Source organism: Cuculus canorus, chromosome 20, assembly GCF_017976375.1.
Source record: "Cuculus canorus isolate bCucCan1 chromosome 20, bCucCan1.pri, whole genome shotgun sequence".
In the NCBI taxonomy this organism is placed as follows: Eukaryota; Metazoa; Chordata; class Aves; order Cuculiformes; family Cuculidae; genus Cuculus; species Cuculus canorus.
The window spans coordinates 9,518,097-9,540,869 of NC_071420.1; the positions used below are offsets into that span (position 1 = coordinate 9,518,097).

General features: G+C 45.0%; 1 protein-coding gene across 6 annotated transcripts in view; it reads left to right on the forward strand.

The window, feature by feature from the left end:
- The window catches only part of AUTS2 (activator of transcription and developmental regulator AUTS2), a 780,406-nt gene that overhangs the window by 208,159 nt on the left and 549,474 nt on the right, over window positions 1–22,773 (forward strand). For all 6 annotated transcript variants that reach the window (XM_054084892.1, XM_054084891.1, XM_054084894.1 and 3 more), the window contains exon 2: window positions 2,677–2,886. In XM_054084892.1, the coding sequence (XP_053940867.1) occupies window positions 2,677–2,886 (210 nt within the window). The remainder of the gene's footprint in view (window positions 1–2,676; window positions 2,887–22,773) is intronic.

The window sequence follows — 22,773 nt, forward strand, 5'->3', positions numbered from 1 at the left end:
ATATTGTGCATTGAACAAGTTGTAATTCCAGGGCTTTTCTTCCTGTGGTGAAGCTACTCTGCAGGAATCAGTGTTAAGTGTTCCAGTTTCACGCAGTATGGCGGAGCAGGGGAGCGGCCGGGTGAGGTGTGTGCAGTCATTATCCAGGAGGGCAGCGTGTGTTTCTGGTTGCTGTAATCGCTATTTTGTGAAGCTCCTGATAAGAAGAGTTGGTTAAATCGTTACTGTAGTATGGGAGAATCTGCCTTTGTGGCCTGTGGCTACATCTAACACCTTCCTGGGAAGGAGACAGAAGGTGTGCTCGGAAGAGCGATTCATCTCCCTTTACCCTCCCTTGAGTTGGCTCCATGGGCTCTCGCAGCGTGGGTGCAGTGCTTTTCACAAGTAGATCTCAAAGCACATCATGGATGGGAGTATAGGATGGGGGATGATGTGATTGAGAGCAGCCCTGCAGAGAAGGGCTTGGGATGCTGGGCCATGAGAAGCTCAACATGAGCCGGCAACGTGTGCTCACAGCCCAGAAACCAACCATGTCCTGAGCTGCATCCAAAGCAGCGTGGCCAGCAGGGAGGGAGGGGATTCTTCCCCTCTGTTCCTCTCTTGGGGGACCTCATCTGGAGTTTTGTGTCCAGTTCTGGAATCCTCAACATAAGAAGGAGATAGGGCTATTGGAATGGGTCCAGAGGAGGGCTACAAAGATGATCGGAGGGCTGGAGCACCTTCCCTACGAGGACAGGCTGAGAGAGAGTTGGGGTTGTTCATCCTGGAGAAGAGAAGGCTCCCAGGAGATCTTATAGTGACCTTCCAGTACTCGAAGGGGCTACAGGAAAGCTGGAAAGGGACTGTTCATAAAGTCTTGTGGTGATAGGATGGGGGCGGGGGGCGGATAATGGGTATAAACTGGAGAGGGGCAGATTTAGACTGGACATTAGGAAGAATTTCCTCAACATGAGAGTGGTGAGGCCCTGGCCCAGGTTGCCCAGGGAAGCTGTGGCTGCCCCATCCCTGGAGGTGTTCCAGGCCAGGTTGGATGGGCCTTGGGCAGCCTGAGCCAGTGGGAGGTGTCCCTGCCCATGGCAGCGGGGTTGGAACTGGATGAGCTTTAAGGTTCCTTCCAACCCAAACTATTCTATGATTCTGTGAATGATCGGTGCTGCTACTTATGTTTTAATAGCTGGAGGAACTAGAGAAGAGAGATGTTCTTCAGATACTGATAGTCCTGTAGCTAAGGATGCTAAAGATTTTCTCCTCATGAGCTTGGCTAAGGCTCCTGACATTCTGATATGGAAAACATGGTGTGAAGAAAAGCTTGGGGTATTTCCCATGGTGTCTGAGGGGAAGACAAGATAGGAAAAGTGTCTTGTAGTTTCTGTTCCCCAACTCCATTCTTCACTGCTTGTAAAATTATTCTTCCTACCAAATATGAAATTTGAACTTTGACAGTCCTCAGTTTAATTAATCTTGTGATTGGTTTCAGTTATGAATTTTGTGAAGCTCTTGTGTTTTAGATAGGCATTTAGGGAGCATTTTTTAATTAAAGCCAATCTGATTTTTGCCTTTAGGCATGGGGGTTTTTTTGCATTAAAAGGTGGCATAATTTGAATTTTATATACTCCTGAACCTGAATCTTTGTGACACAGCAATCAACAGCTCCATTTCATTTCTGCTGTCGGTTATAATAGTCAGTGACAATAAACAGAAGCATGAAGGTGTACAGGGTTGTGTTGGACTTTATGGCAGGGCATTTGGTCAAAGCAGCGAGGGATGTTAGTAGAGTATGCCTCAAGTATTGCACTGTTTGTGTAATACGCTCCTTATGTGGGAATACTGTAGTCTTACACATGGAGTTCCTGAAGCAGATGTGACTTAGCAGGTTGGATTTATTAGATGCACAATATGCATTGTAATTTACCCCCTTCCAATAGCTTCTAATTTTTCTCTCCCAATGACCCTCTAGCCTCCTCTTTCTCCATCTTTACTTCTGTGATGTTGGAAATTTTTTTTGAAGTAACATTTATTTGAAGGAAAAATATGAATTCTGTGTGTTACAGATTATCAGCAAGAAAATCCAGTGACTGTAGGCTAAGCAACACAACTCATGTTTATGTTACAAGAGTGGTTTTATAGACAGACATTGAGTCTGGGGTTTGAAGAAGGGTCAGTAATAACGGTGATTTTTTATCGTGTGCCGTATGCCCCTCGACATCTGGAAATCTGCTTGGGTCAGGCTTGAGGGAATCGTGCACTGAAGTCAGTTATTTATTGGCTCTAACCGGATTTAGGTGTGCTCCTGCCTTGTCAAATATAAGAAATAATACAAGAAATAATAAAAATAATTTAACTATTATAAACCTGTGCTGTCTTTTAATTGCACGCTCTGTTGATACATGAGATGTCTTTGAGAATTATGAGGTTGACGATACGAAATCTGAAGGACTGTGTAGCTGCTTCTGCACACTCACATCACCTTAGAGCTTTTATTCTGTATTTGCCTGCCTTTGGATGAAGTGGGCACCAGTGAAGGCTGCTTTTTCCTTTCCTGGTGACTGTAGCATTGCCTTGAGAATGCTTTGCTGGTGACCCGGCATTGCTGCTTAAAGAGGTCAACCAAATTGGAGCCATATCTTAACCACTGTGTTTTCCTTCTCTTCCTTCCCCTGCTCCCTCCCTCTGCAGAAGGACGTAGCTCTGAAACCTCAGGAACGCGTGGAGAAGCGACAGAATCCTCTCGCCAAGAAGAAACGGGAAGCACTTACCAATGGGCTGTCATATCTTCCGAAAAAGAATCGACTTCACCACCACCAGTACAGCTCCGACCGAGAAAATGATCGCAATCTTTGTCAGCACCTTGGGAAGAGGAAGAAAATCCCGAAGGGCCTCAGACAGGTAGGAGACAAGTTATCCGTGTGGGAAAGGAAGACTTTGGCTGTTGGCACGTGGTGTGTAGAAGTGGATTTCTCATTTGGTGGCATCATTTATTTTAATCCCTTCAGAACTGTTTTACTTTTGGGTTCTTGGACGCCATGTGGTACCATTGTCCTGGAAGAGATAACTGAGTGGGAAAGGAAGCTGCGTGTTGGTGTTAGAGCCAATGTGATAAATAGATGTGCAAAGGTTGGAAGGGCTTTCTGTGTGCTGGCTGTGAGACTGTCAGGGCAAACAAATGTGATGTCTCTTATTACACTGTTAGGCTGACTTTGCACTATAAATGTGCCTTCTTGTCTTCAGATTTTGTGTGCAGGAGCATAAGAGTCCCTTGAACATCAAGGGCAAGGTGAAGTAATTGCAAGAGGGGCAGCTGTTAATTGAGACAAAGCTCTAAGACTGATTATGGTGTAAGGAGCTCATTTGTAGGATGTCAGTGATACTGGTGTGTGCTCTTTTGGATAACTAATCACCTGCCCGTAAGCGAGATGGTCCTACCTTCCTAACAATGGTGTTCCTTTGCTTGCTCTACACTTCTGCGCCCACTAAATGTATTTCTTCTATTTTTTAAAAAAAGGAAAAAAAATGGGACAAATGATGTGATTTCTCTGATGAGCAGGATTCAGGAAAAAAGAGCCCAGTTTTGATTTATTTTTTTAAAATAAATAACCGTTGTGTGTTCCTTTTCTATAAAAGACTAAATTAGAGCTGGGCATTTGAAGTAAAGCGTGTGCCTATATGGCCATTTGATTCATAGTCCGCAAAACTGAAATTGGAGGGCAGCTTTGACATAAATTTGCGTGATATTAATGACTCTTCAACCACAAAGTTATGTGTTTAATAGCGATGTTTGATATTCATGGAACGTGTCTTTGTTGTTGTTTGGTGCAACCCTAACTTGCTTTGCAGAGAAACTTCTAGGAAATAGTGGGAATTCACTGCTGCTTGTTTTGTGAAGTCAGGGAAATGGAAGGAACATAGAGGATGACAGGCACGCTGACTTGTATTCCATTTTGATATTCAGAGTTGCAGTAGTTATTAAAAAAATGGTTTTGTGGGTATTTTTAAGCCTGTACAGTGTATAGAAATAAAATAAGAGATTATACGGTGCTTCAGCAAAGCAATCAAATTGTAAACTGCTAGTGTACACACACACTATCAGACACATTAAAGGTATTTCTTGTAATTTACTTTTACTTTGTATTGGAAAGGGAGGTGAGGAAACTCTTCCAGGTAGTTGATGCGATGGTTATAAGTAGATATTGAAGGGTGCTGTGTTTCCTTGGCCGTTTACTGTGTTCACCTACACAGTATTCACTCCGTTCTCTTTTGGTATGTCAAACGGTAAATATGTGTGCTTTGTGTAGTAGGAACTGGCCTTCAGAAAAGCCAAATTCTTGCACTCCTTGACTCCTTTGGCATAGCCTACTGTCAGGTGAAACGTTTCTGCCCAGTACTTTAAGCACTGAAGGGATCAGCTTTGCTGCTGATGGAGGTTATTTGTGAGGTTATGTTTTTAAGAATAAATACACTCTGGCTTGGAAAGTATTGAGTTGACAAATGTCATGGAAAATGGTTTTCCTTTTAGCTGATAAATCTGAGTACTCTGCTTAATTCCTCAGGGATAAGGCTGAGAGGAAATAAAATATCCTGCTCAATATAAATCTAATACATTTGGTAGGAGTATAGTTCCTTAGATAAGAACACTTTAGTCTCGTGAACAGTTTAGGTGCTGACAGATCCAAGTGGCTTTGGCACTTAGACATAGAAAAAAGATGTCATGGAAAAGACTGTAAAATTTATTGGAAAAGACATGGCTACAACTTTTACGTATAGTATTTCTCGTAGGCATTTTCTGTCTTCTTTCATGACAAATGGTGAAGACTGTGAACAAAAGAGGAGAATGATAAGTTCTGAGGATGATTTTCTCTGATGATGGTACACTTTTCCGCCTAGAGTGACTCTTGTCTGTAGACATTGGCTTTGTTTCCCCACTCAGCTTCATCCTATTGAATTCATAGAATCATAGTATGGTTTGGGTTGGAAGGGACCTTAAAGATCATCCAGTTCCAACCTCTCTGCCATGGGCGGGGACATCCCACTGGCTCAGGCTGCCCGAGGGCCATCCAAGTAAATTCCTGGGCTCTCGGTGGGAGGTCAAGTTGCTTGTCAGCCTTCTCAGATGACAACAAGCTGCAAACGGGGCCCGCTGTGTTTTGTGCTTGACAGAGTAGGAGAATCCAAAACCAGTTAAAGTTTAGTGTGCTTTGAGGTCTATATGTTGTCCTTGCTATACTAAGGCTATATATTTTATATATAAACAGCCTATCTTGTCCCTGTTGTCCGCGGCAAAAATGCCACCTGTAAATAGGGTAACTGGGTGGCAGGATGCAATCTCGATGCTGCCGCTTGCATTCCCGTTCTGGCACAAGACCTTGGCCGCAGCCTGTCTCCATTGGGGAATGTTTTATACCCATCGATCGTGTTCATTGTGTTAGTGGTAGCTAACAGTCCTGTCTGATGCGCCTTCCCGTGGAATCTGTTATCTGCTGCAAGTAGCTCTCACGTGCAGGATTTACGGTATGAAGCTCCCTTGTCAAACAGATTTAGTTCAAGTCAGAGCTATTGGAAAGGCTGCTAATTAGTTTTCAGAGAAAATCCTTGCAGTATTCATGCAGGTATTTATCCAACTATGCTAAAATGCCTACAGGTTTATTGAAATCCTGAAAATGTGAAACTGTAGGTTAATGAAGGCTCATATTTTACTAGTGAGAAGACTTTTGAACTCTGCTTTGTGAGCTTTTATAAATGTGGTTATTAAATGCCTGAAGGAAATTTTAGTTGGCGTTAAGCAAATATAAGACTCATCAGAATATTTCTCCAGTGTTTTAAATTTAATTTCCTTTACATTAATTGGTGATGGTATGATTTTATGTGTTTTCTGTAAACATTTTTTTGAAATTTAAAGTGAACATTTTTAAGCTAGTAAAAAGGTGGCAAACATATTAAAATAGTTTTTAATGAGTTTTTATTCCTCAAGGTTTGAATGGAATGGGGCAGGCTAGGAAACAATGGGTTTTGATTGTGGAAGGAGTGTTGAGAGTATTTTGACAGTGAGAGGGAAGCATCTTTCTCTTCACTGAGTTAGTGTCTGTTTTGGGAAGAGCAGAAGATGTTGACTTTTGCTACCGCCATCAAAAGAAGCGTGGCCAGCAGGTCGAGGGAGGTGATTCCTCTCCCTCTACTTTGCTCTTGTGAGACCCCACCTGGAATCCTGTGTCCAGTTGTATAATCCCCAACTTAAGAAGGATATGGAACTGTTGGAAGAGGTCCAGAGTAGCCCATGAAGATGATTCAAGGGCTGGAGCACCTCTGCTATGAGGATGGGCTGAGAGAGCTGGAGTTGTCCAGCCTGGAGAAGCCCCCGTGGAGACCTTACAGCAGCCTCCCAGTACTGAAAGGGGCTCCAGGAAAGCTGTGGAGGGGGTATTTACAAGGGCGTGGGGTGACAGAATGAAAGGGAATGGCTTTAGATTGGAAAGGGGAAGATTTAGATTAGGCATTAGGAAGAAATTCTTTACAAAGAGGGTGGGAAGGCCCTGGCCCAGGTTGCCCAGAGAAGTGGTGGCTGCCCCCATCCCTGGAACTGTTCAAGGCCAGGCTGGGTGATGCTCTGAGCAGCTTGGTCCAGTGGGAGGTGTCTCTGCCTCTGGGGGGTGGAACATGATGATTTTTGAAGTCCCTTCTAACCTAAAACCATTCCATGTTTATGCGATTTCCTTCATTGTTTCATTTACCTGCTGGGAGATCCATACACCTTCTTGCCGAACAGGATTGCCTTTGGCATATGCTCCTAAACCAGCAATCTGTGTGCCGCGCAAGCGGTATCTTCGCTGGCTTCTATGTATACGAGAGCCAACTGCCGCTGAGCTCCACCTTACCTGGATGATTCCGAAGACACTTGCAGAATATCAAATCCCTATCTCCGGATATCGTGTGAGTGCAAGACAAACCGGTAATACATAAGGGGAAGATAATGAATAAAGGGAAGAAAACTCATGATGGAGAGATGAATTAGGAAGTAAATTCTAATGACAGGAATGAAAAATTGGAAGAACAGCAAAACCAGATACACTGCTGACTCTGGCAGTCATCACCTACAAGCACTGTGAACTATTAGCTTTAACCTTATAGTCCATTACATCAATCAATTAAAGGGAAGGGAGGGAAGTATTGAAGCTTTTCCTTCTCCGAAGTAAGTCCACAATCTCCTTGGCAGTTTCACCCTGAACCTACACATGTTAAATTTGAAACTGCTGAGGGGCTGGTGGCTGATCTGCACGGCCAGGGTCATCCCCCGTCATTGTCGCTTACGAGTATCGCATCATTAGTTGTGTTGCAGATGCAGTTGGAGCACACTCGTTCCTCGTTTAGAAGTGCTTGTGTGCTTCAGTGCAGCAAACCGTGGGTGCGGAGGGTGGAATAACCGCTGTGCGATCCGTGTTTAATCACGCTTACAGTCAGCAGTGGCTGTTGCGTGCTCTTAGACAAGCCTGTACATGACAGGTAGGGAGAGCGGAGCGGGCGGTGGGTGTTAGCTGTATGGTTTGTGGTGACATTGGCCAGGGAGCTGAGCAGATGGGTTTGATTGTCACCGGCAGTGTGATTCCAGGGAGAGCTGACTGTGGTGACAAGCGATTTACAATGTGCTATTTACAGTTTGGGTTTGCAGTCTCTCAATGACATCTGAGTGCTCTTTAGCAACTGCTTTCATTACTGCTTTTCTAAGAGCTGTTAATTGAAAATGAAATTGTGGGTGGGCTTTGGGAGTGCAATAGCAGCTACAAGGATTCAATGCAACCATGGAGAACAATTTAATTTGTTTCACTCCCAACTTGTAGCTGTTCACAAAGGCTCATAGCAATAGGACGAGGGGGAAGGGGTATAAACTGGAGAAGGGCAGATTTAGACTAGACATAAAGAGAAATTTCTTCACCGTGAGAGTGGTGAGACACTGGCACAGGTCACCCAGAGCAGTGGTGGCTGCCCCATCCCTGGAGGTGTTCAAGGCCAGGTTGGATAGGCTTTGAGCAACCTGATCCAGTGGGATGTCCCTGCCCATGGTTGGAACTGGATGATCTTTAAGGTCCCTTCCAACCCAAACTATTCTGCGATTCTATGATTCTTTGTGCAGCAGCAAGGGAAAAAAGACATATATACATTCATGTAGCATGAGGGTGGACACCTTGAAATACTGCGTACACCCAGAATGTGTGATAAGGGCTTGAATCTCTGGGATTTGGAATTGCTTCACTGGCAGCCAGTGGATTTTGGATCAGGAAGGAAGCTGGTCCATGAAAACAGCTGGGGCAGGGCAGCAGAGGGGTTTGCCAGCTGCGATAGCTGCATTTGCTTTAATTTGGTCTGTGAGGCTAAAGGAAACATTGCTATAGACTCACAGAGTGCGCGACAAACTCGCACTCCTCAGGAGTGGTTCCAGCTCGTACCCTGCCAGCAGTGACGCTGCCGTGCATTAATGGGAATGGAGATCACGTTTCTTTGCAATCTGTCTGGAAAGAGAGAGGTTATTTGTTTTATTTCAAAACACCGGAACAACTGCTCTGAAATTACTGGGTTTGCTGTTTGTGTTGCAGCCTACACAGCAGGGTTTGATTATGTGCAAGCAGTGCCGAAAGGTTGAAGTCGAGCCGAGCAACCGCTGCAACCAACAAAACTGTGCAGGAGCACTGGTTTCGTGAAACTTTGTCTGCTCTGTTGGTATCGTGCCATGCAAGGGCATTGTTTATTTAGATTTATTTGTCAATGTTATTAACCACATTTAATTTGAAAAATAAATTGAAATTGTGAAAAAAAAACAAATTACAGCCCTGAAAGTATAGAAAGGGCCGTATGCAGGTAACTGTGCGTTGAGGTTAAATCACAGTGTGAGTGGGTGTAATAATAGAGTGGAAGGAGAGTAAAGGCAGATAGGTAGGTCTGGGTTTGGAGAAGCCTTTGCAGGATGGAGAAGGAGGAACCTATCTGTGGGGAAAGGATGAAGTGGTGGGACTGTACACAGGTCCAGGCTGGGCGATGTGTTTTTGCTGAGGTGTGAACGTTGAACAAGGTTGTGTGTATGGAGGAATGTGCCCAGAGGGACCTTTGTGTGAATGAACATCATCTGTGTCTTCTAAGGTCTTACCCTAGTGTTACTGTCACACTGTTAAAAAGTTGAGTGCTTTGTGCTGGTCAGTTGGTAATTTCATATTTGAAAGGGAACCGCACATATTTTGCACACATGCACAGTGTGTGGATTTCTGGATGTGTGAGACAATGCTTGTCTAAAAGCTGGGCTGCTATTCAGTTGTCCCTCTCGTTTCCCTCTCAAAAACCGCCGTTGGTGACAAACAATGCTTGAATTACAAGCGTTTTGTGATTCCCAACTGCTTTTTGCTTCCGATCAGAGGCCACAGAAATCTCCAGCTGCACTTAACCCGCAGTCACCATCTCCAGCACGTCATCTGTGAAGGCATCCAGCTGCTCGACAGCATCCAAACAACTTCTGGGCCCTGATAATATATAATTGAGCTCAATGGGCACAGAAGAGATTGTTGTTCTCTATAGAAAGGACTGAAAAATGATGTGTTGCTTCGTGTGCCTGTTGTTTTGCGCTGCACATCCCCCCCCCAGGTTTAATGAAGTTCCTGAATAGGCCCTTTGGATACCTTGAAAACACACATAAAACTAGGGACGTAATGTGAAATCCAGCACCATTCAAAGAGCCAAGCACGCCCACAGGATGCGGCTCACGTTTTACGAGCGAGGCGAGTCGCTGCGCTCCACGCACGGTGAGACAAACACCTGCATGCATTGATCGGCCGCTCGCAGACGCTGCCGCGTCGCTGAAGATCTGCCTGCAGTGACGTGTCACAAGCGTTCCTCCCCTTCTAATCACCAGGTTCACCTGCAATTTTTCAATAAGCTATTGAATTATACCTCTCTAAATGATACACTGCAAATCCAGCAGGTCCTAATTGCTAATGATGGTTCTGAAAGACTTTCATTTGACTGTAATTAGGTTTGTAAGCAATCAGCTGCCCTTATCAGAATTGAAAACACATATAATGTGAAATACGGGCTGGTGGGAATGTAGCGCTTTCTTAAAAGGAGGAGGGAAGAGGAAGATGTTTTATTAGCAGAAGCTGTGACATATTTTAACACCTTGAAAACATCATGTGTGAAATTAATTCTGTTCAGTATTAAACCATCTGGCAATGTTATTGTTCTGGAGATACTGCCATGTAAAGTGCGCCTTTTTTGTCTGGGTATGAGCCTGTGTTTGAAATAGTAATCATGAGTCAAATAGATTGCTTAAGGGTGTTATCCCTGCTAGATACGTTAAAAATACATATTGGGAAGTCCCATGGCATCTGCATGGCTTCACCACGGAGAGGCTTTACCTGCAGGGCTGGTGAAGTTGGAACAGTTGGCTTTGCCATTCCCCTTTCCTGTGAATGCATATGGATGCTGAAAGGTAAGAGAGACTCTCTCCAGGTATTTTACTATTTATTTTATTATTTTTATTATTTATTATTTTTTATTACACTGCCTGTATGGCAGACTCAGCGCCACGGTGATTGTTTAATAGTAGACTATGTTGATCCTGTTTCTGTGCTACTGTGTTGAGCAGCCAGCTCGGACCCTCCTGTAGGGCTAAAGGGCATTTGCAGCCTCTGTCTCCAGGCTCTGGTGTAGGTGCAGAGGGCTCCCATTTGTACATGGAGAAGAATATAAGCTTAAAACCTGCTTATGACCTGGCGTTTACCCACTCCGGGTAAAATATCAGCTGTTTGGCAGTGAATTGTCTGCTAAGCAGGACTCAAATGTGAGTGTTAGTATGTGATATAGTGATGGGTGAAATAATTCTGATAATGTTAGTTCTGGTTGGTAGGACTCATACAGCTAAGGCACAGCTCGGGTCATGCCTAGAAACAGGAATAAGGAGTGGGGTATTAAGATCTCCCGTGTTTCCCTGAAGCTGATGGAGGCAGCTGATCACACTTGGGATGTGGCAGAAGAAGTGTTCCTCTGCTTTCGCCTGCCATCGCTGCTGCATTGCAGGTGATCAGGCTTGTAAGAAAATGAGCAATCCTGGCATGTTTTTATTTCTCACATAAATTTTACCGCTGCTTTGCGATCTGCCCTGCTGCATCTCACTTCGTCTTTTGGCTCCAGTTTATGCAGCTGTGAAACACAGTTGCCAGAGAGATGTCACCACCCTGTCACCAGAGCAGGGATGCTGCTGGGAGAAAGGGCCCCTGCGCGCCCCTCATCACTGCGTCCAAAACCCCAGCAAACCCAGACTGAAAAAAGATTAGAAGCGGTGGCTTTGGAGTTAACCTAATTATTTTAATCAATTAGGTATCTTGAGAATAATATTTTTTAAGAAGCACTGTCCCTGGAGTTACTGTCTCCCAGGATTATCTTTTTTGTTTTAACCTTGGCACCCTATTTTAATTGAAAACTTAAATGATTATTAAAGGTGACATATTAGGAAGTGAAGCATCCTTTAAATATGCGATGCAATCAATTGCTGTCTGAAAAGTTCCTGATCGAGTTACCAATAAAAAATTAAGCAAAAAATTAATTTCAGCTGAGAACACTTAGAGATAAATTAAGCGTTACCTTAAGTGAGATAAGGCAGTATAGTGAAGTGACTATCTTGAATTTAAAAAAAGCAGTCTTACAACACTTCTGAACATATTTTTTTAGTTATTCTACAAATAACTTAAATCTAAGCCAGGACTTCTGACTTGCAGGTTTGCCTGTGCATTAAAGTTCAGCCTCAAATTTACTATGAAACAAACGGGAGTGTGGAAACTCTGTTACTGAAATCTTCTCGTTTTTCCCTACAAAGTCTGCCTTCATGAAGGGAAGAGGTGTAAGAGCGATCATTTAATTGTACAATCACCTGATTGGAGAAGACCTCTGAGAGCACTGAGTCCAGACATGCCTCTCTGCCGCTAAACCATATCCTTAAGCACCTTGTCTACCCGCTCTTATTTAGGCTTTGGTAACCTTCGGTGCAGCTCCCGAGTGCTATAACTCCGTGGATTCAGGGCCATAGACCCGTGTGCTTGAAAACGGTGTGGGGAGACGCTTCGGAAGTGTCAGTGAACAACACTCAGAGGGACTTTCGCCTGATCAAAGCTCCCCGGTTTGGTCTTTCTAAGGGGAAGATGACAATGATGAGGTCAGGGTGGGAAAGAGGAAATTCCTTGAATTAAGTAAGTAGGATGTTTTCCTCTCTCCTTGTAAACTAAAAGCAGCACTTCTGCTCTGTAGCTGACTGCTTACAGCTGCTCTGAAGAGGAGAGGCTGTAATTTCCCCAGGTCCGAACAGCAGCTCTTTGGCTGAGATCTGTTTGAACCAGAAAGTAAAAAGGAAGAATTACCACAGCCTGTTACGCTAAAGCAGTGCAAAATTCAGATACTGAGCTGCCAGGATTGCTTTCATGGCTTGCAGTGCTTTCTGGTGCCATTGCGGAGTTTTCAAGCCTGCCCCAATTCAGCCTGGCAGGAGGGTGGAAGCTCCTCTGTCCCCAAAGGCTGCACCGCATCTCGGAAAGAAGTGGCTGTGTCCATCACTGAACCTTCTGCGATTGGTTTCATTTCAGCAGAACCAACCTGTGCTTAAAGCTCAGGAAAAATATTGATCATCTTCCTCTACCCTGAGGAGGTTATTCTCTACTTGTGTGGTTTCACAAGTTAGAATGTTGCTTTTCTATAAAATTAAAGCATTTTGATTGTTGTTTGTGCCCAAACCTGTTGAAATGGAAGAAATTTGAAACATAAGACTTGATTTCCTGTGTTTAACCCTTTTGCACAGTACATGAATTCTCTGCACTAGGAGAGCCTCCTTTGTTACTAGCAGAAGTGTGACAGCTTTATTTTTATGCTGAGCTTGCTGTACTCTTGAATAATTTAAAGAGTTCCATTGCTGATTAAGGAACGCGGTAGGGCCATTACTACATAAGACCATGACTCCTAAAACACTCGTCCTTCTGTCCTGACCTTTCCCTGAAACAGTTTTCTCTGCTCAGTATTAAAATACAGTAGGTTATGGGAGCAGAAATGAGTGGGTTACCCTTAAGTCAAAGTTACCGTTGCTAAAAGGAAAAAAAAAAAAATCAGTAGAAGGTCAACTGCAAAAGTCACTGTGAGATCCTGCAGGACACACTGGGAGGAGATGCAGGAAAATCACTGGTTTGCAGGCTTAAGGTGATTTAGATTCTATTAAGAGCAATATGCCGTTGAAGTCTTTAGAGAGCTAAATCAGTGACCTCAAAGTTATGTGTATTGTATGCTCGTTTGCTTTCCCTCCTGGAGTTACAAGAGACGCAAGAGCCCACGTGCTTAAGAAATAAGAATTGAGTTCAAAGAAGAATTGAGTTCCCTCTCTCTCAGCTGATTTCTCCAGGAGCAGGGGAAGAAGAGAGAGACAGCCCTAAGTTTACTCCCCAAATGCAGTCAGACCTAAGCCCTGCACACCCTGCTAACCCTCCCCCTGCCTCAGGTCCCTCAGTTAATAAAAATAGTAAAGCTGAGAATGGGTGTAGAGCTGGAAACGTTTAATATTTTTTCTCTTAAGAGATTTCCTGTTGACTTTGTCTAAGGATTTTAATAAAAATATTTTAATCATAAAGCGGGTAGATTTTATCCTTGCCATATGAAGCCGCAAACGTTCAGTGCATGAAAATTATCTATGATGCTCTTTTATTTTTCCTGACTATGCTCGCCATTTCCTTCTGCACGCATTTTACTTGGATCTAGCTGAACAAAAAAAAAATCATACTTTATAAGTAAAAATAAAAATCAAGCGCCCAAAGCAGACAGAGTGTTGATAAAAATAGAAATTCTGTTGAAATTACTAATCAATCTGTTTAATGTTTTATAGTCTCCCCTCCCCCTGACACATGTTCTTCTCTTGTAAAGCACCTTACTGCTTCCTGCTTGTTTACTGGCTTTTAGCAAGTCAAGCAGCTTTCAAATTGCTTTGATGTTAATTATAGAACTTGTTCAATAGGGCTTGCTAGGTGAAGGGAAATAGCTCCTCTGTTTAAGAAAATAAGTAAATATACAGACAAGTGCTCTGGGCTTTGGTTCTGAAGAAGGAAACGAGGAGATATCGATGCCTTAGTGTTGTGTTGTCAAATAACAGCTGTACTTGGATGGCAAGCTGCTCCGAGTTCGCGAGGTTTGGGATCAGTTGTGTTCGATCGTCGTGATGATAAAGGGGGGCCTGTGAGAGGGGATCCTCGTAAAAGGAGTGGAGTTTCAGTAGCTCTTGTGCCATAGTAAAAGATGTAAGAAATGTGGATTTACCCGTAGCCCATGAAGGCTGTTACTGTGCACTAGCCCTTCGATTGCTGTGGGTTATCCCAGCTGTTCCAGCTGTTCTGCTCCAGACTCTGGTCCAGCCCGAGCATCACTTACTCTGTTCAGCGCAGGCGCTGTTGTGTTAACATTTTAGCTACAACTCAACTCAGGGATTTAAAGAAAATGCTCTTACTATTTGGAAAAAGCTGTCTCTGTATGGAAATGCCGCATCCTTTGTTCCATATCAGTTGACGTCAAGACACGACCCCCTGCAAGAGAATCACACTATCACACGTTGGGTCCCGCTGTCAGGGTGGGAGCTGGGGCTCAGGACCGCTACCCTCTGGCCACAGATGTGTGCCCCGTGGTGAGTCACAATCTCGTTTCCATGCCTTCGTCTTAGATGTAAATCGTGTTTAATCATAAAGAACTTGTCTACAAATTCCTAATCAAGGCATAAAGATTTAATCAGAGGATTTGCGCAGTGTTTGGAGATCTTCAGATGAAAGGTTCGGTACCTGCGTGATACATGAATATTAATAATTTCTAGTAGAGAGCGCTGTTAGAGCTGACTGGGGGGTTCGACAACACCCAGTGCTGTGTCGAATGACTGGAGAGCGTCTGTCAGGAAGCAACGCAAAACCTTTACCTTATTGCTGCACGGCATTTATAAATTAGCACCGATACGCAGAGCAGGGGGTGGCAGGGGTGTCATTACAAAACACTTTTGAAAGATTTGAAGTCAAATTTGCAGTCTGATGTTTCCTGTAAGAATTGGGGTGTTTTCAGTGATGGAAAGGTATTATTTTCAGTATCAAGGCTTGTGCTTTTCGATGTTTAAATGAAACCTGTGTTTAGTACGCAATAAATACTGAAAGCGCCCCCCTCAAACTTTATTCTTCGTAATAATGATGCATTTTTTTGTAATGATTACTGGCGTGCTGTTACTGTGCTGCTGTGGGTGTGCTGTTTGTAGAAGCAGCAAGCGGTGTGGCATCTTGCGTAGCATTTTACAGCGATCATAAAGCATTTCCTGGAGCAGAACTGTGAGAGATCGTAACAAGGCACTGGGGCAAAGAGACCCGACCTATTGATAGCAATGCAAGGCTTGTGATATTTAAATCTTTCTCATTTAAATCATGAAAATCTGTTTTTCATGAAAAATCTGGAGATCTGATTTAGTAGAATGCCTTCCAGCCCACATATATTAGACAGCCAACCCGCTACACCAGTTCTGTGTCTGACACCGCTGAGGCTTTTCTCTTTCCTGCAGAAATGATCACCTTTGTCTGTTAGAAAATAAAGCTGCTCTGGTATTTTTGTCCTTTTGATTGCATGCGTGTTCTTCTTGAAACCTTCTAGGCTAAAATTCAAGCTGAATTAAAACAAACCCCTTACTACAGTAGCTCCTAGAATTCAATTTGGAGAGAGTAAACCTTGTACTATATCCATTAGGAAAATGGCAGTATTCTTCCATTTCCTGATGTTATTCAATTACTTAGCCCACTTCCTGCTTTTAGCGTAAACTGTATATTTTAGCTCATGACCTTTGACAGCAAATTGAATCACAAGTGGAGATGCAAGAGGAGTTTTTTTTTAAAGACTCTTTAAAAGCATTGATGTGTAGGAAATTTTGGGGTTTGTTTTGTTTTGTTTGCATTTTTTTTAACAAACCTCACTGCGGTTTTGTAATACAGTGCATTTTCCCTGAAAAAGGAAATTCAAGTTAATATCCTTCCTCCGTTGTCTTGGAGAGCAGCATAGCTGCTCTCGTTAGTGCATACCTGCGGAAATTAGCGTTGCGTGTTTCGGTTAATACTAATAAAAGTGGGGTTTGTTTAGTTTAGAATCAAACCCTTGTTTAGATTGGATTAGCACTTTAAGAGAAATATTTAACTTGTAAAATGATGCTATTGACACAAAGAGGTTACAAGTCCCAAGTCTTCCTGAGCGTTGTTTCACCGCTGTCCTGGCCCTTCTCTTCTTGCCCACTCCCCACTCACAGGGTTTTATAGTTTTTTTAAATGGTTTTAAGCAGTTTAGAGCCTTACAATCGAATGAAAAAATGTTTTTTTCCTGTGTGAAGTCATCAGAACAGTGTAAACCAAGTCCCCATCCCTGGAGGTATTTAAAAGATGACTAGAGGAGGTGCTCAGGAATGTGGTTTAGTGGCAGATAGGAATGGTTGGACTCGATGATCTAAGAGGTCTTTTCCAACTTAGTGATTCTATGATTTTAAAGGCGAGACAATCTTTTGGTAACATTCTACAAACATGCGGTGCCTCTGATAGTCTGAGCTTGCGTCTTATTAAGAGCTGAAGAATGTTGAGAAGCAGTGCTGGAGGTGTATTTGCATGCTGTCCTACCAAACCTCTCGTATGCCAATAATTCCAGCATCCTTAAGTGTATCAAAAACTTGCAGCAAGTAATTCACTGTGAGCCCTTTCACAGCTTTCATCTTGTGGCAGTTTCACTCTCTTGCAAATATGGGCTTCATTTTCCAGAGCTTTTCAGTGCCACAACCAAGTCCCAATGCCAAACTGACTGAAAGTACTTGGGAGTCAAAGTCTTCTGATGAGATTTAGGGTCTAGATTGCCTCTGTGGCTATTGGCATGTAGTCCAAATCTGTTTCTCGTTACTGATTTCACTCTGCTATTCAGGAAGGGAAAATCTGGAGTTGCAGTCGGGTGGGTGGTAAGAGATCACCTGGACAAACCCCACAGGTTCTCATTTGTACGAGATGTTAAGTTTTCAATGTCTACAGGTCTGCTGCCCCTTAAAAAAAGAGGGAGAGGGGAGGAGTGCAGTAGTGTTTGAACTGACTGTGCTGCAAATACAAGAGGCAAATCTTCACGTACATTTTTCTGGTCTTTACCTCCTCCTACACTATAGCTCACATACAAGCTTTCAGTCATACTGTTTCTCTTGCACTTTTGAATAGTGTGAACACAGAAAGAAACCCAAAACAATGTCTTTATCCGAAGTTTTCCAATGTAGGTGCCTCAAACCTACCAAGAACTGCAGAAACCGTGGGTATGAACAGCTGTGCTGCCCAGCCAAACCGAGGGCCTGTTCCTGATGACACTTCTCACACGTGGTGTTCCCAGAGCTGTTTCATTAACAGTTGAGTGAGACTTTAATATCTCTTGGCTTTATCTGACCAGAATGCCTTCATGGCATAGCTCCCCCAAATTTATCATTCCTACTACTCCTGTGTCTTTATAGAATAATGACATTTTGAGGGGAGTAGGAGTCCATGGGTGTGTTCAGAACTTGCACTTGGATTGAACTGGAACAGAACTTGAGTTGGAAAAGAAACAATCAGGCGTTGGCTTAAATTTGTTTCTTCCTTTATAAAGATGAGGGCAGCCCCTTTCCTTCCCTCGGTTACAAGAGCAGCCTGCTCCTCACCCCAGCTCGTGTGGCATTTTCTTGCACTGGAAGTGCAGTCTTTATCTATAATGAGGTGCAAAACTTTAAGGCCTTTACTCAATGCTTTGTTTTATCATGGTCCATCTTGGGTTTGTGCTAGGAGAGAGCCTGGCTTTTCTGCATGTTTGTGTCCAACCTGGTACAAGAGCTTTATTGCTTCGGGTTGTGTTGTTCCGCAGGCTGTTCCAAGATAGCATTTAATTCTTTCTTGTTCTGGCTGCAGCAATGCCAAGTATTTGTTGAACATCTGTCAGTGTGTTCAGATTATTAACCTAACTTCTGCTCATTTATGTGAATAAAAACATTTGAGCTTCACAACAAGCATGTGTAACAGTTTCTCACAATTCTGGTCCCATTGAAATCCAGCTGAGAGGGATGACACAGTCTTACTCCAACTGGCAAAGCGTGGGCAATTCGTCCTTCAAAAACATTGCGGCACTTTCTGTGCTGCCTGGACCTGGCAGGTGGCACAGCTTATATACGGTTGCATTTAATCTCCAAACTCTAAAGCTCATAATTTGGGACAGACAAGAAAATTCTGGAAAAGGACATCAGAATTGCTTCTAGACTTGGCAACTGTAATGAGAAAGTTGTGGTCTATACCAGCGCGGCGTGGTGTCTGCTGGGTGTTGTGTTACAATGCCAACAGAAGGGCATCGAGGAGCACAGAGTAACATTGGTGAGATCAGGACCTATAAATGCTGTTCTCAGATCTACCGCGAAGGCAAGTCCCTTCAGGCCAGAGGCTGTAGGGTTCCTTGGAGATTTCCCCATTTCCCCATAGCAGCTTGATCTCTCCTGAGCTGAGCCAGCCTTGCTTGGAGTGAGGCTGGGACGAGGTAGCCCCTTAGGGCCCCTCCAACAAAAACTGTGGAGTTTTGCGCTGAGCAAGTAATTTCTTTTCTGGGAGCAGAAATGGTGATTTATTACAGTTTTTGTGTCTCCCGTTGGGCTTCTAGTGTAATGTGTATAGCAAGCAGCTCTGGAGCCAGCTTGGGAAATGGTTACTATGTTTGTCACCAAAAGCCCTCGCTTTATTGTTAGCACACGGGTTTTGCAAGTTGGATTAAAGGACAGATCTCTTTTTTTGGACCACGTGTAGTCTGCTGGGCAACAAAATACACTTGGAGCCATTCTGCTAAGTCCTATAATATTTTACTACAGATACTATTAATAAAAGTATTAATTACACTTCTGGAATTAGGATTTTGTAATGAAGCCACAAATGGAAAACTCAAGCCAGCTTGGCCAAATGTCACAAAACACTCCAACTTGAGCCGCGAGTGAAATAAAAGTCTGAGTTGCTTTAAGGTTTACGGTTAAAAGAATGTAAAACTTCGCAGCTTGTCCAAGTTTTGATGGGCCTGGCTGGGTTTCCGTAAGTGTGAAATGCAAGATAAAACCAGTGACTCGGAGCCAAGCACAACAAAACCAAAAGGTTCTTCTGAAACAAAGAGAAATGGAAGTGCACAGATTTTTCTCACAGCTCTCATTTGAATCCTTGCTTGGTTCAATGAGGTGCCCTGGATGGAGCATCCCAAGCGCTGGGAGTGCTGTAGGAGGAGATGCAACTGGAGGAAATGCCTAGTCCAGTGACGCGACCAGCGAGCACGTTTCTGCTGGCTTGAAGGGAGCTGGGGTGGTTTATGCCAGCTGTGGATTTTGCCTGTTGAGTTCCTGTTTGGTTGTAGAGTGAACGCAGCAGTGAGATAAACTCCTAAAGGCTTTCTGGTGTTGTAATGCGCGCAGCAGTACCCGCGTACAAGCTGCAATTAAAAGCTGGGATGAATAAATTTCAAATGTTTGACTTGGATGGAAGGGAAAAAGCAATTTTCTCTCTGTCCTTCCTTTCACCCTTGAACTGGGACTTCTACAGCCTGTGAAATGAAGAACTGTTTTTCCTTTTCTATCCAGAAAGGCTTTTTAAGGGAAAGGAGTGGTGGTTGAAAAATCCATGAAGATCCTGCTGGCAGTGGATAGAGTTGGGTTTGCACGTGCGGGGAGCAGAGGGAGTCAGCCCTTTGGCATTGGTGTTTATCCTGTAAGCTCTAGAATTCTGCTTATTTACAATATTTTTAGTCTGTCTGAATCACTTCAATGCTTTGAGTATGCAATTCTAAGGACTTTGATTCTCTTTTTTCTTTTTTTTTTTTTTTTCCTTTTAATTCTCTATTGAACTTTTGCACCAACAGCGATGGTTTGGGGTCAGGAGATGCTAAGTAGCAGGCAGTGGGTTTTTATCCAGAGTCCTTTAATCTATGATTGGTAGAGTTGCATTTTTTTTGGTTTTACACAAGACTTTGTAAGTCGTACGGAAATTGTTGCTAGCTCTTTCACATCAGTGTAAGGCATATTCGTGCTAACGGAAGCATTTTCCCAGGCCTTCAGTGGACTTCTGGGGCAGGGGTGGGATCTGTTCCCGCTGGTGACTGTATAGGGCTGTTGACTTCTTTGACATTAACGCCCCGAGTGTGCTGACAGTTGGACTAAATTATCTTAGAGGTCTTTTACAACCTTAATGATTCTATGAGTTGCAGCCTGTTTCCACCACCACCAGCTCATCTCCACTGTAACTTTTTGTGGGGACTTTTGTAGTCAAAACCCAGTTTGCCAGGCAGTGGAAATGCCTCTTGCATCCTAATCATAGAATAGTTTGGGTTGAAGGGGACCTTAAAGATCATCCAGTTCCAACCCCCCTGCCATGGGCAGGGACATCCCACTGGATCAGGGTGATCAAAGCCCCATCCAACCTGGCCTGGAACACCTCCAGGGATGGGGCAGCCACAGATTCTCTGGGCAACCTGTGCCAGGGCCTCCCAACTCTCATACTGAAGAAATTCCTCCTTATGTCCAGTCTAAATCTGCCCCTCTCCAGTTTAGACCCATCGCCCCTCATCCTGTCACTACAAGCAGTGTAGTGATAATCTGATGGAAAGTCCAGAGAAGGACCACTATGGTGATCAGAGGATTGGGAAACCTTCCATATGGAGTAAAGCGGAGAGAACTGGGTTTGTCCAGACTTGAAAAGAGAAGGCGTAGAGGGAGGCCTTGTTACCACGAACCACTACATAAAGTGTGTCTACCAAGAGGATGGAAACTCTCTTTTATGAGTGGTCACATGGAAAAGATGAAGGGTAAGGGGTGTAAATTATGCCAGGGAAGATTCTGATTAGATTCCAGAAGAAGCATTTTTTTCACCATAAGAACAGTTGGAATCATCTCCCCAGGGAAGCGGTGGATTCCTCTACATTGGATGCTTTTAAGGCTCAGCTTGACAGGGTACTGGGCCATCTCATTTAAACGATAGATTACCTAAAAGGATGGACCAGATGATCCCTGGGGTCCCCTCCAACCTGCCATTCTGTGATTCTGCGACAATACAACTCGCGTTGGGTTTTGAACACCTGGGGACGCAGACCTTGCTCATCTTTCTGTGATTTTCCCCTGCAGCTCCTTCACTGAATCTTTAATAGCTGCAATTTTTCACTCTCCCATCTCAGCCGGGGGGAACTGATTGGATCACTAAGGAGATGCTTGGAGGGCAGCGATGCGCCCGGGGTGTCTCCTTGCGGCTGCCCCTCTCTCGGGTCCGTGTGGGCAGGGGGATGCTCGGCCATGGAGTGCGGGCAGGGGGATGCTCGGCCATGGAGTGTGGGCAGGGGGATGCTCGGCTATGGAGTGCGGGCAGGGGGATACTCGGCCATGGAGTGTGGGCAGGGGGATACTCGGCCATGGAGTGCGGGCAGGGGGATGCTCGGCTATGGAGTGCGGGTAGGGGGATGCTCGGCTATGGAGTGCGGGCAGGGGGATGCTCGGCTATGGAGTGCGGGTAGGGGGATGCTCGGCTATGGAGTGCGGGCAGGGGGATGCTCGGCCATGGAGTGCGGGCAGGGGGATGCTCGGCCATGGAGTGCGGGCAGGGGGATGCTCGGCTATGGAGTGCGGGCAGGGGGATGCTCGGCTATGGAGTGCGGGCAGGGGGATGCTCGGCCATGGAGTGTGGGCAGGGGGATGCTCGGCTATGGAGTGCGGGCAGGGGGATGCTCGGCTATGGAGTGTGGGCAGGGGGATGCTCGGCTATGGAGTGTGGGCAGGGGGATGCTCGGAGCCGCGCGGGGCGGGGTCGGCGCAGGCTGGGAAGGGGATTTGGGGGGGTTTGCGGGATGCGGGTGTTGCGGCGGGGCTGGGGCTCCCCCTGCGGACGGCACCGCGCCTCGCCGGGAGGGACCCGAGAGCCGCCGGGGCAGCGCCGCCTCGGGAGAGGGCTGCTCGGAGCCCCGGGCAGCCCCGCCTGGAACCCCCGGGCAGTGCTTCACCACCCGCACAGCAAAACGTTTCTTCCTGAGATTTCATCTCAGTCTCCCCTGTTCTGGTTTAAAAATGCTCCCTCTCGTCCTGTCCCTGCACTCCCTGATCCAGAGCCCCTCCCCAGCTTTCCTGGAGCCCCTTTCAGGACTGGAAGCTGCTCTAAGATCTCCCCTTTTACCTCTCTTCCCTCTTCTCTCCCCCTCTCTCCTCCTCTCCCCCCACCCCCCACCCCCCCTTTTCCCATCCTCTCCCCCCTTCTCCCCCTCTCTTCTCTTCTTCCCCTCTTCTCCCCCCTTCTCCCCCCCTCCTTGCCTTCTTCTTCTTTCCCCCTTCCCCCCCCCCTTTTCCCCCTTCTCTTCCCCTTGTCCCCCTCTCTCCTCTTCTTCTTCTTCCCCCTTCTCCCCCCTCTCCCCCCCTCCTTTTTCCTCCTTCTCCCTCTTTCCTCCTCTTCTCTTCTCTTCTCTCCTTCCTTCCTTCCTTCCTTCCTTCCTTCCTTCCTTCCTTCCGGGAAGGGTTGGTTTGGCTTTTTCCCCCACCACTGCCATCACAGGAGTGCCGCACCAAGCAGATTCCTGTTTGGATCAGACTGGTCTCTCCATGTCATCTCCTGCTACCAGAACAGGCAAAAGAAAATGCCTACGGATGCAAAAGACACTTACAGGGTCAGTTAATGGGGAATCAGTGTTCCAAAATATGCCAGATTTATCCTTTATCTCCACCAAAGCAGG